The sequence below is a fragment of the Diabrotica undecimpunctata genome, chromosome 7 (assembly GCF_040954645.1).
Source record: "Diabrotica undecimpunctata isolate CICGRU chromosome 7, icDiaUnde3, whole genome shotgun sequence".
NCBI classification, from domain to species: domain Eukaryota; kingdom Metazoa; phylum Arthropoda; class Insecta; order Coleoptera; family Chrysomelidae; genus Diabrotica; species Diabrotica undecimpunctata.
The window spans coordinates 119,569,565-119,587,376 of NC_092809.1; the positions used below are offsets into that span (position 1 = coordinate 119,569,565).

A 17,812-nucleotide genomic window follows, 5' to 3' on the forward strand; every position below is an offset into this window, starting at 1 on the left:
GTGGTACATATATGTCAAAAATTTAATTAATAATCCACTATTTATCTAACAGTCCTGTAAAGATTTTATTGTTGTTGCAATTTTCTAGACTGTTAATTTATATAACTAACCAAATAAGTGATGTTTTCAAATTTAAGCTGTAGATATCTACAATATAGTATCAATTATCGGATAGAAACAAGAAATTGTGTAACAAAAAATTCTCTTAATTTTTTTGAGAAATATGTTTTTGTTTATAACAGTATTTACGTATATAGAAATGCAGAGATGAAAAAAAAAAAAATAAAAGACGGAAACATAATGGATGTGCCTTGCGAGTTTACAGGAATAATCTTTATAAGTTATAGTGTTATACAGTTTTCTATTGTCACACAATAGGCTTGTTTCGTAAATTTAAAAACATCCCGTAATTAATTACTAAGAAACAAAATGTTAGTAAATAAATCTTATATTAGAAACCAATAAATAAAATAAAACATAAAAGGCGTTTAGATTGCAATAAACATGTTGCTATTTTGGGCTAGTCGTTCGATCATCGTTTAATTATAGAATAAGCTAAAATATGGTATTTTTTATATTTGATAGCTTTTTGCCACTAAAAATGTTCCAGTGATTGTTATTTAGATTTAGTGAGAAACCTTCCTATGCATTTTAACTTCATTTTCATATCGGTTACTTTGGTTTGGTTATTTTATTATGTTACTTTTAATGTATAACAAGCACAATGCCTTATTAAAATTCTTATATAAAAAGTGATTTTTACTTCTTACTTAAAGTATACCTTGGTCAGACCATTCTCCCATTCTAATTGACTTAGACCCAAAGTCATACTCAGAAATAAGCCTTCAGTCCTAACAAACTACAAGATTAGTGTGTACAGTGGAAGATAGCTGTCAACCCTGACAAAACACCGTCATGTACCAAAAAAGAAGAAGTGGATCAAAAATGAGGTTCTATCTGAACACGTGAAACAAACGGTCAAGAAAGCTAAAGTAATTAGAAGTCGACTCTCATCATTAACAGGTCGGAATAGTAAACAGATTCAAAACAAAGATTAGGATGGCAAACTGTATAACTTTGCCAACACTAACACACTCGGCCGCATGGGGACACACTTGCAAATCCAACAGAAACAAATAATCCAGAACCATAAGATCAAAGAGGCTCTGAATATACCTAGGTACGTTCCATTAAGGTACGTATTTAGTTACTCTAACCAAAAGAGAATCTTGGATAAGAATGGACGAAAACGCGCAGGTGATTTTCAACGATCTCAGGAACCATCCGAGTAGAGTATTAATTGACAGACTATGAGGAAAGCCAGAGGACAGTACATAGGCGGCCCAGACAGCAGCTAGCTGAATGTAGAGAAGACAAAGAATAATAGTGAAGGAATGATAGCCATGCATTAGTCGAATATATGTAGTAATAGAAGACCCAAAAAACACCTATCTTTATATTTTATTTCTTTTATTAACCCAAGTTTAAAGTCATGTAAAAGGGAGAAAAACTCTTCTACCTACCCCTAAAATCAGGTCGCTTAACCACAGAAGTAAAACAGAGGATTTCCCATTATCCAGGGCATCCAAAGTTCGTTGTCCTGCGATGGGGAGGAGTGGTTGATCATAGCTTGGGAGTCAGGTAGGTACCACTTCATACTGGAGTGTGACCAGTTTGACCTTCGGACATGTGGGTCCCACTGTTCCATTGGAACACATATGTCACTCTGAGTTGGGGTTCTACAAAAATTGTTGTATGTGTATGCCCTAACCAGTAACTAGACTGGAACATATTTCGAAATGCACTAACAAAACAAAAATAATCAACAAACTTGCCACTTTAAAAAGAAATACAAATTGAAAACGCATTACATCTTACTACTCGTATCCAAAAGGCGGGTTGTAGTGCTACTCCTGAACAAACAATATGAAAGGAAGGCATAAATTGTTTTCTGAGCATAAAAAACTTTATTGAAGAGAAAAGAAAACTTAGGAGAAACTGGTAAAACACAAACGCATCTATTGACAAATCAAACTTGACTAGAATTACTAGAAAACTTAAAAATCTGTAAAAAGAAGAAAAAAGCATGGGGGCTACAAAAATATTTGGAAAAGCGGAGGGCGTTCAGATACAAACTATTCTTTATGGAAGGCGACGAGAAAAGAGAGAGAAAATATGATGAATCCTACTTGTCCTTCGGATTTATTCCTGTGGGAATTGCTAAGACTTCAGGTGGACAATGCGTTATTTGCAGTAAAATTATGTGCAATAGCTCTCTTGTACGTGCAAAGCTTAAACGGCATCTTGACACCAACCATCCGCAACTGAAAGATAAAAGCGTAAGCTTCTTTGAAAGACACAAAGAAGTACATAAAACCGGTATGGCTGCTTTACAGAGATATGTTAAGAGATAATGAAAACGCAACACAAGTATCATTCCTGCTGTTACAGAATTTCTCGTGCTGATAACCCACACACGATTGCAGAGAATTTAATCAAACCATGTATTGCAGATATCCTCAGTTGCGTACTCGGAGAAGATGCAGCAGTTCAGTGTTCCAATAACATCATATCTGATCGAATTCATAAGATTTCAGTAAAGACAGTGAGATGTTTGCTTTACAACTTGACGAAAGTAAAGATGTCGCCGGGTTATCAATACTTCTTGTTATCGTGAGATACCCCTTCGAAGAATCAATTGAAGATTTGTTTGTTTGTACAGTCTTGGAGACCAACAACAGGAGAAGAAATTTTTAAAGTCATTGATAATTATATGACTAAACACCATATTGACTGGAACAAATGTATTGATGTGTGCAGCGACGGAGCTGCAGCTATGGTCGGCAAAATAAAAGCAACTGTAACAAGAATAAAGAATATTGCACCCAATTGTAGTAGTAGTTACTGCGTTCTGCATCGCCTTGTCCTTGTCTTGCCAAGAAAGTTCTCGATCAAGCCGTACAAATTGTTAACTACGTTAAATCACTTCCACTTCAGTCGAGGCTTTTTAAAAAAGCGTGAGAAGAGGTCAAGTCAGCATCAATCACTTTTGCTACACACGGAAGTAAGATTGCTCTCAAAAGAAAAAGTTTTATCAAGATTATTTGAATTGCGCAACGAGCTTACGATATTCTTTGCTGAACAACCCATTTCTGTTACTACGCTTGTTGAACTATTTCATGATGATATTGGCTTACTAAATAAGCGGCCCGAAATAAGCGAAGTAGAAATAGAAAATGCAATTAAAGAATTGAAAAGAAATAAAGGACCGGGTAGTGATGGAATTCTGGCAGAAATGTTCAAAGAAGGCGGAGAAGTAGTCATCAGGTACCTAAAAATACTTTTTAATAAATGCCTATTTGAAGGAAACATACCAAAGGAATGGAATACTGCTAACACAATATTAATACACAAAAAAGGGGACAATACAGATCTGAAAAATTATCGGCCAATATCACTACTATCACAATATCACAACTTTATAAAACATTCACAAAAATAATTACAAATAGATTGACAACAAAGTTCGATGTACTATATCAACCAGTAGAGCAAGCCGGATTTAGAAAAGGGTTCAGTACATGTGACCATCTTCACACACTAAAGGTCCTAATAGAAAAAGTTAACGAATACAATTTACCAATCTGTTTAGCATTTATAGACTACGAGAAAGCTTTTGACAGCATAGAATTATGGGCTATTGAGGAAGCACTGGTCAACAGCAGAATATATTCTAGATATAGGATATTAATACATAATATATATCAACACGCTGAAATGGTAGTCACGATGGATAACGGAATGAAAACGAGGCCAATAAAAATCAACCGAGGAGTAAGACAGGGAGACACCATATCTCCAAAACTATTTACTGCCGCACTTGAAGTCATCTTTAAATCACTAAATTGGGAAACGAAGGGACTATCGATAAACGGAAAGTATTTAAACCATCTAAGATAAGCAGATGACGTAGTACTAATAGCCGACAGCTGGAAAGAACTGAAGACGATGATCGATGAGCTTCATACGGAATCCATAAAAAAAGGACTGAAAATGAATCTGAGTAAAACTAAGCTAATGTCGAATAAAGATGATCAACCGACGATAACCATCCAAGGAACAAAAGTGGAACATGTAGAAGAATACATATATCTGGGTCAGAATATCAAGGTAAACAAAGAAAACCAAACTACCGAAATAAGCAGACGAGTAAGAATGGGATGGGCCGCATTTGGAAAACTCTCATACATACTGAAAGACAAAAAGATACCCCAAAACCTTCGCACCAAAGTGTTCGATTCTTGTATCCTTCCCGTTCTCACTTACGGAGCTCAAACCTGGACATTCACAAAAAAGAACATGGACAAGATTCGAAAAACTCAGCGAGCCATGGAACGACAGATGCTTGGTATCTCACTAATAGATCGGCAAACGAACGAAGCAATCCGGAACAAAACAAAAATAAAGGACGCCGCGAAACAAGCAGCTAAATTAAAATGGAAATGGGCTGGACACAACGAACGTCTCGAAGATGGTAGATGGAACAAAGAAGTCGGAAACTGGCGACCGTACGATGCGAAGAGACCAAGAGGAAGACCTCAAATGCGCTGGAGCGACGATATCAAAAGAGTCGCAGGACCAATGTGGAAACGCCTAGCACAAAACAGGGATGAATGGCGAGAAATGGGAGAGGCCTTTATTCGACAATTCGGATAGAAAAAGGGCTATAAAATAAAAATTGGCTTACTTAGCTGATATATTTGAAAAACTCAACGTATTCTGCCAGTCTCTACAAGGAAGAACAGTAACCACATTTACAGTAAAAGACAAAATATCGTCCCTTAAAAACAAAATTTGCTTATGGATAGAATGTGTGGAACAAAAAAATTACCAATGTTTTACTCTTTTAAATAACTTCCTGGAAGAGAATGAGTTAGGAGTAACCTCAGATGTGGAAAAATCATAATTGAACATTTAATTATCCTCGAAAAATCCTTGAAAGATTATTTCCCGGAGAAGTTACAGGACATCGACTGGGTTCAGAATCCATTCACAAAACATACCAAGACATGGATGCTAACTATGCCAGAGTATGAGAATTTGATCGACATAAAGTGTTCATCCATTCTAAAACAAAAATTCGAATCAGAAGATTCTAATTTGAATGACTTTTGTATTGCACTTCAAGATGAATACCCCGCAATCGTTGAGAAAGCTATCATATTTCTACTTTCTTTTCTGACTTACCAATGCGAGACTGTATTTTCAGCTTACGCTTATACCAAAAACAATTTAGAAATAGGCTGGATGCAGCTCCAGATCTTCGTATTCAATTGTCAGATATTAAGCCTAATTTTATTACTATTATAAGAAAATGTGTGAAAAAATTTCATTCTTCACATTGAAATAGTTATTATAGTTACTTGTATTTATCTTTGTATAATAAATATTTTTTATTCCTTATAATATTATTTTTCATTCATAATTTCTTCCTTCATTTACAGTCTTACATGAAAAATATTCAAACTACAAGGTAATTTCTTTATTTATCAAAATAGGGTTGCGCAAAAAAAGTCGTCAATTTGGATTCCGAGACCAAAAAAAAATTGGGAACCCCTGTATTAGGGTATAGTAGTGGATGTATCAGTAGGATTGTCAGTTGTCACATTAAATTTTTTTAGATGATAAGAAATGTACAAACAAACATTATTTATTCAACAATATTCACATCTTTACCAAATTTTAAAATATATAGGCTGCATACAAAATCAAACTGATAGGTAACTTTCTGCTAAATTAATTGGACATAATTTTTGTTATTTAAATCAATGTATCACATTCTCAACGCTTACTACTTGATCATAATATTAAGTCAAAAAAAATTACTACAAGTCATACCTAAATTCTATTTTTTTTGTAAAAAATCAATATATTGTATAAAGAACTAGTGCACTAATATGGAACATTGGAAAATAAATACGACACTGATTCGCCGTTGTGTGTACGCCTTACTGCTTCGGCAAACATCATTGAAACATCGATGCACTGAAAAAGAAAAACATTGGTTATTCAAACTATATCTTAATATTAAGCTAAAGATGTTATTACCATATTGCCCAGCAGGGTAAAGAGTGAGAAATTTTAAGTAATGGTAATAAGCTCACCACACGACTTGTAACCTCGCTATTTCAATTCAAAACTACAGTGCCGGCAAAAAAATTTTTACACAGTGAATAAAACACATAAATTAGGATAATTGTTATTTTAATTTTACAAATTAATACTTTGTCATATCACCCTTATAGTCGACGACAAGCTGGATTCTCTTAGGCATTGATTGAGCAAGGTTCAAGGAATATTCTTCTTCCATGGTCACCCACAACCTCTTCAACTTTTTTCAACCCCTTTCAGCTGATTTATGTTGCTCGGTCGAGACTCTTGCTTGCTTGCCCTAATTGTAATATTCTTTGGCAAGAATACAACCCTACCTTTCCACTAAAAGCACCTCATGCCTATAAACTTTCAGGATGTTTGACGGTTTTAACTGTGAACTTTGGATCGTACCTTGCGCGGTGTGTGGACTTCGAACAAATTTGGACCCTTACTAACCTGAACGTACTTTCATCACTGAACATAACTTTTTTCTAGTGTTCAGGTGTCCAATGCTGATACCATTTACAAAAATCTAATCATTTTTTCTTCATTGCTTTTGTAAGCAAGGTCTTCTTGCAGCATGTCGACTTTGAGATGCTAGATCTTTATGGAAGGGTTCAACATTACTTCACGCCTGATGATGGTGTCAGTCCTAGATTACGTTTCTTTAGGAGCTCCAGAACCAGGTTTTGTTTCCGGAACAGTCCCTGAAGACGAAGACGCAGCCGACCCTTTAAATTGGCAAATTACTTCTCTTGAAACACCAATATCACGTGCTACGGTAATTACAGTGTTCCCTTTCTCAATTTAAACGTTAAAGCACGAACTTTCTCCTGTTGTGTGTTTCTTTCGACCCATGTCTTTCACTTTAATTTAGAATTTAACGATCCCAAACTTTACTGAGTAAATAAAAAGAAGTTTAACACTGACTATTCGCACAAAGCCAACTGTGTACAGTACAAACACGCAGTCTCCTCTCCCCTCAAATGCTAAACAAGCGGAGACAGAACGCATGCAATTTTTCTTCGAATTTAGTGATTTATTTGGCAATATAAAGATTTTTAGCCAGCACTGTATAGTCATGAACCCACTAGCTACTCAAATCAAAGTACCACATGGCATTTGAAGGTCTAATCGGGCACAACGTAATCAAGTTAGATTCATATGTTTTACAAAACAATGACAGGAAACGATGCGGCATATCGCCTTGTGAAGATGTGTCCATAGAACTTTGCTGTGAAGTACACCAACCACCCTTGTCAACGGGTTGAACAGAAAACAGCTGTAGGATGAGTGGAAAATGATGTGGGAATCCAGCCAATCTATGAGGTTCATTAGTTTCTAGGAAACCAATCGTTATTTATGGGTAGCAGAAGTGAATTATCGCTTACAAAACAATTCGCCAATATTAATAATCAAAGGCCGCCTCGGCGAAGACAACTACATGTTCTGGGAAACCTTTCGCGTCATTTACTCAGCGCCAAGAATATAATTAGGCAATAATACTAGTTATTTTCCAAATTATTACTTAGACTAGAAATATTTTATAAATTTGCTTTGTTAATATAAATGTTTTAAACTTAGACCTTTATTTTTAACCAATCCATATTTTTGAAAATCTTCTCTCTTCTTTTTTCTTGGGCCATGGGTCATGGGATTAAAATTCTTTTCTTTTTAAAATGCGCTGTTGTTTTGTAGATTTCTTCTTTAAAATTTTGCTGAGGGTAAAAAAATCTTTATCTTTCTCTTCAATATTTTCATTGCTTTGATCGTTATCCTCATGATTTAGTAGGTTTTATTCTATATTAATGTCGATTTGGTTTAGTTGCATTCCTTTAAATTGAGATGCTTCTCCTTTTTCCATTAATAATAGAATTTGAGATATTTTCGCAGTCCGAAAAACGTCATTAAGTAACCTTTAGGAAGTTGTAAGTCGTAAGTTTGTGTATAAACGTCGCTAATTGCTCAACATTTGATTCGTTCATATTGAGCAATCCTGTGAGGGTAACGAGGTGCTCCCTGAGCTTAGTTGACGTAATGGCCAAAGGAGTTTTTAATTCTGCACTTAAAACGTGTTTCTTTAAAACTGTATAACCACTTGATAATATTAACACGGTCCTTAAATATTGTACTTAAATGTCCAACATCTTTTGAAAATAGGACCGGTACAACCCTACCTCTTTTATCCTAGAATGCGTTTCAAGCTTTTCATTAAAATATTTTTAGTACGACTTACTATATTTGAAAATTCTTTTTTATGTTGGCCAAAGTAGGTGATTCAAATCGGACTTCCACATATTTTAATATTTTTTTTGTCACTCAAAACTATGTCGAAATATTTCGGTTGAAGAGCTTCAGAACAATTTAACAAGCTCCCTCATTTTCCGTGATGCAACGGTTGCTAAATGTTTCTTTCAATGAGTTATTATATATCGTGCAGAATGTAATATAACGATATGAAGTATACTCTCATTCTGAGAAATATTTTTTCTCTCAGTTTTGGGTTTATCTTCATATTTAAATAAAAAAAACATTCATTATGGTTCATCTAAATAACTAATTTTTTATTTTAAAATAACTTACCTGTACTTTAGAACAGTCTTTCATATGGCCATCTTGAGGTATTGTGTTCGTTACAACGACAGCCTCAAAGCAAGCATTATTTATTCTTGAAATGGCCGGACCAGAGAAAATTCCGTGCGTTAGAATGGCATACACTTTGGTGGCTCCAGCTTCCATCAACTTTTCAGCTGCATGGCATATGGTTCCACAAGTATCAGCCATGTCATCTACCAAAATGGCAACTCTGTCTTTGACATCTCCTACTAATACCATCGAAGCAACCTTAAAACAAGATTCAATTTACAATATTTAAAATCAAATTTGTTTTGAAATTATAATGCATCTCATGTACAAATTGTTCATTTATATTGTTGAAAAAATGGCCGATATTTTTGAAGAATTTATACAGCTAGCTCACTTTTGACATTACACAACAAAAAACTCCGAACTTTCTTAGTGTTTCGCTCATATCTTTAATATTTGACGAATAAGTTTGTATATTAGAAATAAGCTGAGCTCCTCCTCTTCTTGCGGATATTCCAAAAAATGCTGCTTTTCCAAAATACTTGGAAATTTTGGCTGGCGAAACATATTTCCAAGTTACAGACCCCCTTTAATGAATGCCTTAACAATCTCCACCAAAAATTTTTTATAGGTCATTTTAAAGTTATTTTGCGTTTGGAAAGAAAATTTTTACATTTTCTAATTTCAATTTCGGATGGGATGTGGCATTACCCAGAACTAATAAGACTTTTATTTTGCTTCCCCACTTTTTCGTCAAATTTCCTCAGCTATGATGTGATAATCTCAGTTGTCATCCAAGTCTGTTGATATGAGATTCTTTAAAGCATCGAGGGTTTGGATCTGAATTTTTTTCCAGAAGCTTCTTTAATTCGGATTTATTTTTTATAATTTCATTAACTTGTACTTCTTGTACTAGTCAGTCAATTTTCTAGCACTCTAGTACTGAACTTTTTATTTTCGTCAATAATATCGCTTTTGTAGTGATAATATTGTAGCAAACAATACAGGGTTTTCTTAATTTCTCGTGGCTAAATAGATACAATAATCCGAAGCCACAAAAAACATCAAACGAATTAACGCAATTGACAGAAAACAAACTGAGAAAACTTTTATGAAACTGAAAATTAGACTCCAGCAAAAACGGAATAGTCCAATGTTTATAAATCATCATTATCATCATCAGCCTTTTTTAAGCCCACTGTAGGAAATACTCCTCCCCCGTTTGTATCCAGAGTGCACGATCCAATTTTTCGTCATCTTTCGCAGATCATCTTGCCATCGTGTAAGTGGTCTTCCTCTGTTTCGTTTATTTGTTCTTGGTCTACATTCGATTAACTTGCTTGTCCACCTTCCATCCTTCATCCTTGTTACGTAGCCAGCCCATATCCATTTCAATGTGCAAACTCCCTCCACATCTGTAACTCTGGTTCTGTTTCGTAAGCCTTCGTTTGTAATCTTGTCTTTTATTTCATCATTGAATGCTCCATCTTTTTTTGTGCTATTCTTAGTTTTGAAGCACTATTTTTTTTAGGACAGTGTTTCCGCACCGAAGGTCATTACTGACCAAAGTTTTTAAGAGCTCCATATTCTGCATATGGGCAACATTATGTTTATAAATAAAACTATTATTTTTATGACTTAAATAAATGTATTGTCCTTACCTCATTAGCCTTCCTCCTCTCTTTGTGGATAAGAGCGAACTCAACATTAAGCCTGTCAGCGATCGAAGTCACTCTCTTAGCTCCTCCTGCATCAGGAGATACTATTATACTGTTTCGCCATTCTGCTATGTTTTCTTTGATCCATTTCAACACAGCGGGCTCGGCATACAAATTATCTACTGGAATGTCAAAAAAGCCTTGAATTTGGGATGCGTGGAGATCCATGGTGATTATATGGTCGGCTCCCGCAACCGACAGCATATTTGCGACGAGCTTGGCGGAAATTGGTGCCCTGCTCTATAAAAACACAAACCAATCATTAATAACTTATTTAATTGTTAGCAAACACAGTTGTTATTATTGTATGGTATACAAATTTAGTGTTCTATATATGGAGACTGACAACACAAATGATTTTGTACCCCTTTGTTATTTTTTTTAACTAAACGATTTTCGCGTAGCACTTAACATATTTTAAATGCTTATTCAAAAGTCATATTATATATGTTATATATTTAAGTTTTTATTGATATATGAATAAAGTCTACTAAATAATTAGTCACAAGTTTTGAGACGAACATACTTATAATAATGAACGACATAAAAGTAACATACAAGTTGATGACAAGCACATGCAATAAGATGAATAAAATGCAAAAAATTTAGTTTTTTATAGAATGATTCAGTCTATATTCAATGTTCTCTAATATGAACGGTTTTGATAAGTATCTTTTTAGTATTGGATCATCTGCGTTTTCTATTTTTATATTTTTTAAAAACAATTTTTGGATGTATGTAATACAATAATCAGTATGTAAATGTATCAATGACAATGTTATTTAAATTGCGGTGTATACAGTGTCTAGTGTATACAGAGACTAACACAAAAACTACAGGAATCACACAGATCAACGACGGATGAATACGAACATATAAAAAACTGCATGAAAGACGCAGCGCTAGAAGCCTTAGGGCCACAGGTACGGAGAGTAGATAAACCATATTGGTGGGATAAAGAGGTGGAAGAAAAGATAAAAAGAAAGAAGGAAGTATATCTAAAGTTATTACAACAGGGAGACGAACATACAAAACAACAATATAAAAACTTGAATAAAGAAGTCAAACGAGAAGTGGTTAAAAAGAAAAATAGTGCATGGGAACAAAAATGCCAATACCTAGACAACCATATAGGAGGGACAAAGAGCACTGAAGCCTGGAGAGCTATAAAAATGATGAGAACAACGACAAAAAACCAAGTGATAATAAATAGAATACCAGAGAACACATGGGTAGAGCATTTTGAGAACTTATTAACAGAGAGAAGAGAAAGGTTTAAACAGACAAATGAACAAGTGGAAGTAGAAGGAAGAATCGAAATATCAATAGAACAAGTGAAAGAAGCAGTTAAGGGAATGAAATTAAAAAAATCTCCAGGCCCAGGCGGATACATCCAGAGTTGATTAGGTAAGGATCATCAAAACTGTTTGAAATGATCCGAAAATTATTCGAAAGATGCTTAAACGGAGAAGAAGTTCCAGAAGAATGGAGACAATCGTATATCTCTCCAATACACAAGAAAGGCACAAAGATGGATCCTAAAAACTATAGAGGGATCGCAGTGATTGCAACTATAGGCCGACTATACTCAAAAGTACTACGAAACCTGATAGAAAATGATATTAAAGACAAACAACCCGAAGAACAAGCGGGATTTAGGGCCTGACGCTCCACTATGGATAATATTTTCACATTAAAAGTTGCAATGGAAAACGAGTGCAGAGAAATAGAGAAACCCATATAGCTTTAATAGATTTGGAAAAAGCATATGACAGTGTACCGATCTCCCAACTATGGATAGAAATGGGTAACTTGAAAATAAACCAATTCTTATTAACGCCACTCAAAAATACTTACAATACGAACAAATCTTTGCAAGAATTAAAATGGGACAAGAAATCACCTCTCCCTTTCAAACAAAAAAGGGACTAAGACAAGGCTGCTGTCTGTCACCCACCTTATTTAAAATCTATTAGGACAGATCCTTAGTGAAATGGGTAAAAAAATTTAGAAACATGGGAATAACGGTGGAAGAAAACACGCTATATACACTTTTCTTTGCAGATGACCAGGTAGTAATTGCCGAAGACAGCTACGATCTTAGCTATATGGTAAGAAAACTGCAAGAAGAATATGAGGTGGCAGGTCTAAATATGAATATGACAAAATGTGAATATCTCTCAGTGGGAACATGACTAGGTCACATGAAATGTGACCTAGTATTGGAAGACGACAAAATCAAAGGCGTGCAATCCTGCAAATATTTGGGGGTCCTTGTCAACAAGAAGGGAAATAGCGCAGATGAATCAGGGAAAGAATAAACAAGAACAGAGCAGCGATCCGTGCCTTAAACTCTCTTCTCTGGCAAAAAACAATTCGACGAGAAACCAAAAAACACATTTACGGTAGTATAGTCCAAAGTATTACACTTTATGGTTTGGAAGTATGGGACGTCACCAAAGCTAATAGAAACAAACTTATGACGACAGAAATGGATTATCTGAGACGAAGCTGCGGTAGACCGAAACTGGAGAGAGTTCGAAACGAACAAATAAGAAACGAAATATCAATGATGACATAGAAAGAAAACAATTAATCTGGTTCGGACATATTAAAAGAATGCCAGAGTACAGATGGCCTAGAAGAGTACTGGAATGGATGTCTCTTGAAAGAAGAAAGAGAGGACGACCACGAAGAAGTTGGGGCAACGATATTGATGAAGCAATGGCGACAAGAGACTTGGAAGAGGCAACTGCATATGACAGAAAAAGATGGAAATTGGGGACAGAGAAGCGGCGGCAGCCGTAATAAATATGTAAAAAAAAGTGCGATTTTTGCCAATTTTTTATGATTCTCATGAGATCAATAATAAAATTTATCATTTTCATTTACCGGTCGTAGTGAAATTTCCATTGTTAGAGCCTAATCTTCAAAACCTAGAACATGAAATTTCGTTTTTGAGTTTTGGTAACAAATATGAGACATTTGAAATTTGTATAAAAAACGCAGAATTTAAACTTTTACCTTACAAACGATCGCACGTCACTGGAAATGTCTCCACAGAGACGGTATTAGGTGGAGTTTATAGCCGAAGCTGTATAATTTCGAAAAACGTACTTGAGTAATTGAAAAGAAGACGTTTTAAACATTTTAAATCATTTGTAATGTGAAAGATTAAATTCAGCGTTTTTTATGTATATTTCAAATGCTTCACAGTTCTTTCCAAAACTCAAAACCGAAATTTCATGCTATAGGTTTTGAAAATTGGGCTCTAACAATGGAAATTCCATAGTGGCCGTTCAATGAAAATGACACATTTTATGACAATCCCATATCACATAATATTTAACTTAGCCATGCCACAGGCAAACATTTTCAAAACCTTTTTTCATTTAGATCAGTTACTTTTTTGGTTTATTCTTTCCTAAAATTGTTTTGTTTACTTCTTCTTATAAAACATTTTTAATAACTATTTCAGTTAAAACATTTTTGTTATAAACTTTACATTTCGTTGCCATTTTCTAGTCTGTAAAAAACAAGTCGACTGTTAGTCCAGTTGGACTATTTACGTTATAGTTTCGTGGCGGACCAGTTAAGGGTTAACTTTAACGAAAGTACAAGCAGAATATAGCCGCAAATGTCAATCATGGAAGAAAATATTTAGGTTTGGTAGTGTTGGCATGTTTTTATAATGTATATGTTGTATGCCTTTAATATAACGAGAGAAAGCTTTAGAAAAGTACATTTTGATTATATTATGTTATGAATTCTGCAACTTTTAATTTATATAAAACAACAACGAGTAAATATTTGTTTCTTTTGAGATTAATTGTAGTTAATTGTTAGAAATTTTTTTTGGCAATTGCGCATTGATAGATTATCGGGTAATTTGACAATAGTCAAATCACCAATGGCCACATTGCAACAGATGTTTGCAATTAATCTCGAAAGAGACAAATATTTACTCGTTATTGTTTTAGATAATATCTAAGCTTGCAGAATTCATAAAATAATATAATCAAAATGTACTTCTCTCTTTATATTTGAAGCATACAACATTGCATTATAAAAACATTCCAACACCGCCAAACCGAAATATTTTGATCCATGGTTGACATTTGCGCCTATATTCAGCTTGTACTTTCGTTAAAGTTAACCCAGTTGAGGATTAACCGTTATGTCAATACCCAAGTACCTGATACGGGAGTCTATACCCGTGCTACCCAGGTACCCGGCATTGTTTCGGTAAACTTCGCTTGTACATTCCGAAAATAACAGACAATTGGGATTTTTCTTTGTTTGCTATCAGTGTTTATTTAACTGTGCTTACAAATTAATATTTTTGTGACTATATGCATGTTTTATGTTGTAATTACTTGTAATAATGGCAAGAAGAGAAGTGAGTGCTAGCGAATTTAGAAGGTAAGTTATTACTGTTTATTTTTACAATGTTTTATACATAGATCATTCAATTTTAGAATGACGTATGAAAAGCAACAGAAGTACTTGCAACAATTTATAGACGATATAGATGAGGAAGTAGACAAAAATATCGAAAACCAGGAATCAGATGAGGACTATGTTTCGCAAAGCAAACCGGATGGAGATGAAACTTCTGACGTAGAGGACGTTTTTACTGATATCAATAATAAGATTGAAATCGATACCGATGGCGACGATAGTAGTAATGAAGATTTTGACGATTTTCAAGAAAGTTCTTCCCAAAGTGATGTTCTGGTTGCAAAAGATAAAACGATTTAACAACGAAAACCGTTTACTGCAAGTAGAACACTGAAACGTAACCTTTTGGGTGAAAAAACGGGCCCAGTACGTTCTACTAAAACTCTTTCGATTAGAGATACATTCAAATGTGTTTTCAGTGACGTAATGTGTGACATAATTATACGCAAAACCAATCGAAAAGCTAATAGCATTTGTGAAAAGTATAATGTTGAAAACCCCAACAAACCTCGAAATGTTTGAAAGTCACTCACAACAGAAGAATTTGATGCATACTTAGGTATTCTTATTACAGCAGGAGTACGGCATTAAAATTCAGAGCACTCGAAAGATTTATGAAAAACAGACTCTCATCCTTTGTACCGAGCAAGTATTGGCATAAATCGCTTTTGGAGCATCAGCAGATTCTTACGGTTTGACAATGACAAAACACGTGCAGAACGTTTGCAAAATGATAAAGCTGCAGCTATTACAGATATATTCCATCTTCTCAATGATAATTTACTTCGTAACTATGTACCGTCGGATTCTCTTACTGTGGATGAACAGTTATTTCCTTTTAGAGGTAGGACACGTTTCACGCAATATATGCCAGCAAAACCTGCCAAGTATGGCATCAAGGTTTGGTGGGTTTGTGACGCCAATAATTCGTATCCACTTACTGGACAAATTTATACTGGAAAAAATTCGACTGGACGTGAAATCAAGGTGAACGCGTAGTAAAAGATTTGTGTTACCGATACAAAAATTCTGGACGAAACATAACAATGGATAATTTTTTCACAACTCTTCCACTAGCCCGTCTCCTGTTGTCTTGGAATTTATCATTAGTTGGTACTTTGAAAAGAAACAAACCATATATTCCACAAGAAATGCTGCCTTCGCCAGAGCGTGAGCCTGAATCGTCATTACACGGATTCAGTGCAGATCGTGTTACTATTTGTTCATATGTACCAAAAAAGAAAAAAAGCGTTATCTTGCTGTCAAAAATGCATGAATACGATAATGTAAGTGACCCAAAAAATAAACCTGAAATAATTCAGTTCTAAATTACAACTAAAGGAGGCGTAGAGAACATGGACAAAATGGTTTCTCATTATTCCACTAAACGCAGAACTTTGCGTTGGCCAGTAGCCTTCTTTTACAATATCCTAGACGTAGCTTGCCTAGCAACCTATATAATTTATACAGAGAATAATCCACAGAGTTCTACTGAAACCAGTAAGCGTAGAATTTTTCTACAAGACTTAGGGAAACAACTAGTGATGCCTGCAATTTCTGCTAGATCTAAAGTACCAAATGTATACCGAAATTTTTCATCAAGGTCAGGAATTGAGTGTATGTTAGGAAAACCTCTACCTACACATTCAAGTAATACTGCAGAGTCATTACCACTTCGAGATTCCACTGGACGCCTCAAAATTGTTGGAAACTGCTACATTTGTATGTCTTTAGCGAAAAAGCGGCTAAGAAAGACACGAAAATCATGTAATGTTTGTAATCGTCCACTATGTAACGAACACTTAGTAAATATAAGTAAGTGTGGACAATGTGTTTAAAATGTAACTTTTATTTACGTTTCCATATCACTTTTATTATAAAAAAAAACTAGACAGAGCTTCATAATTTATACTATCGTCAATGATTCAGATAAAACAATTACCAAGGATACCCAGGTACCTGGGTATAGACACAAAGGTTAACGTTGATATTATTGCTCTGGAAGTGTTGCTACGTCAAGGAAAGTTACAAAAATATGTCACTAAAAACATTACCCATATTATCTTGTTTACCCACGTATCAATATGAAACACAATGCTCGTAATACTTTAACACTTAACGAAATTTGGCCTCTGACTTCAGATAATGATTGCGAGACTCTTACGTATTATTTGTTAAAAATAAATTCTTGAAGTATGTGGTGTAATAAAACTATTGCCTAATTAACATGCAAACAAAAAACATTTTTAAAAATATCGTATAGCAACGATACTAATAATAAATACGGAAGAAACTAAACTCTAATTACCAAATTTCTTTATAATCAAAATAAAAGGGTCAAGATCAATATCTAAGTCAGCTATAATAGATCAATTATTCAAATTAGCTATTTAGTACATTGTAAATTTAAAGTTGTTTCACTTATAAATTTCAATAAGCGATGCAGGGCGTATAAAAAACGATAAAATTGTATTTTAATTGTTAAAGATGTTCGAAATGTATCTACTCGTTCCTATAGTAACAGTATATTATTAAGATCACTATTAATTGAAGCGTTTATTTGAAAAACAACACATATCCATTTTTTACAAATTTGACTTTACATGTTGTTCGCATAGAATAGTAGTTTCTTTATAGATCTCACACATTCAGTTGAAAAGAAACAAGCTTTCCTAACATACAAAGGAGTGAAGACACCGGAGGCACGAGAAGACTACGTGAGAATCAGGAATAGAGTAAACCAAGAAATAGATAACATCAAAAAAGAACACTGGGAGAAATTTACCAAAGATATGGAATACGACCTCTATGGATCCCAGAAAAAGGTGTGGAAGATGATAAGGAGACAAAAAACAGAAATGAATGAATTTGTACGCATAGGTAACATTACGGAG

General features: G+C 34.5%; 1 protein-coding gene across 3 annotated transcripts in view; it reads right to left on the reverse strand.

Moving 5' to 3' along the window:
- Positions 1-5,694: 5,694 nt before the first annotated feature.
- The window catches only part of Prps (phosphoribosyl pyrophosphate synthetase), a 47,671-nt gene continuing 35,553 nt past the window's right edge, over positions 5,695-17,812 (reverse strand). For all 3 annotated transcript variants that reach the window (XM_072538071.1, XM_072538072.1, XM_072538073.1), the window contains 3 exons: positions 10,401-10,697; positions 8,737-8,997; positions 5,695-6,045 (listed from right to left, as the gene is read on the reverse strand). In XM_072538071.1, coding sequence (XP_072394172.1) covers positions 5,953-6,045; positions 8,737-8,997; positions 10,401-10,697 — 651 coding nt within the window. In that variant the 3' untranslated portion in view covers positions 5,695-5,952. The remainder of the gene's footprint in view (positions 6,046-8,736; positions 8,998-10,400; positions 10,698-17,812) is intronic.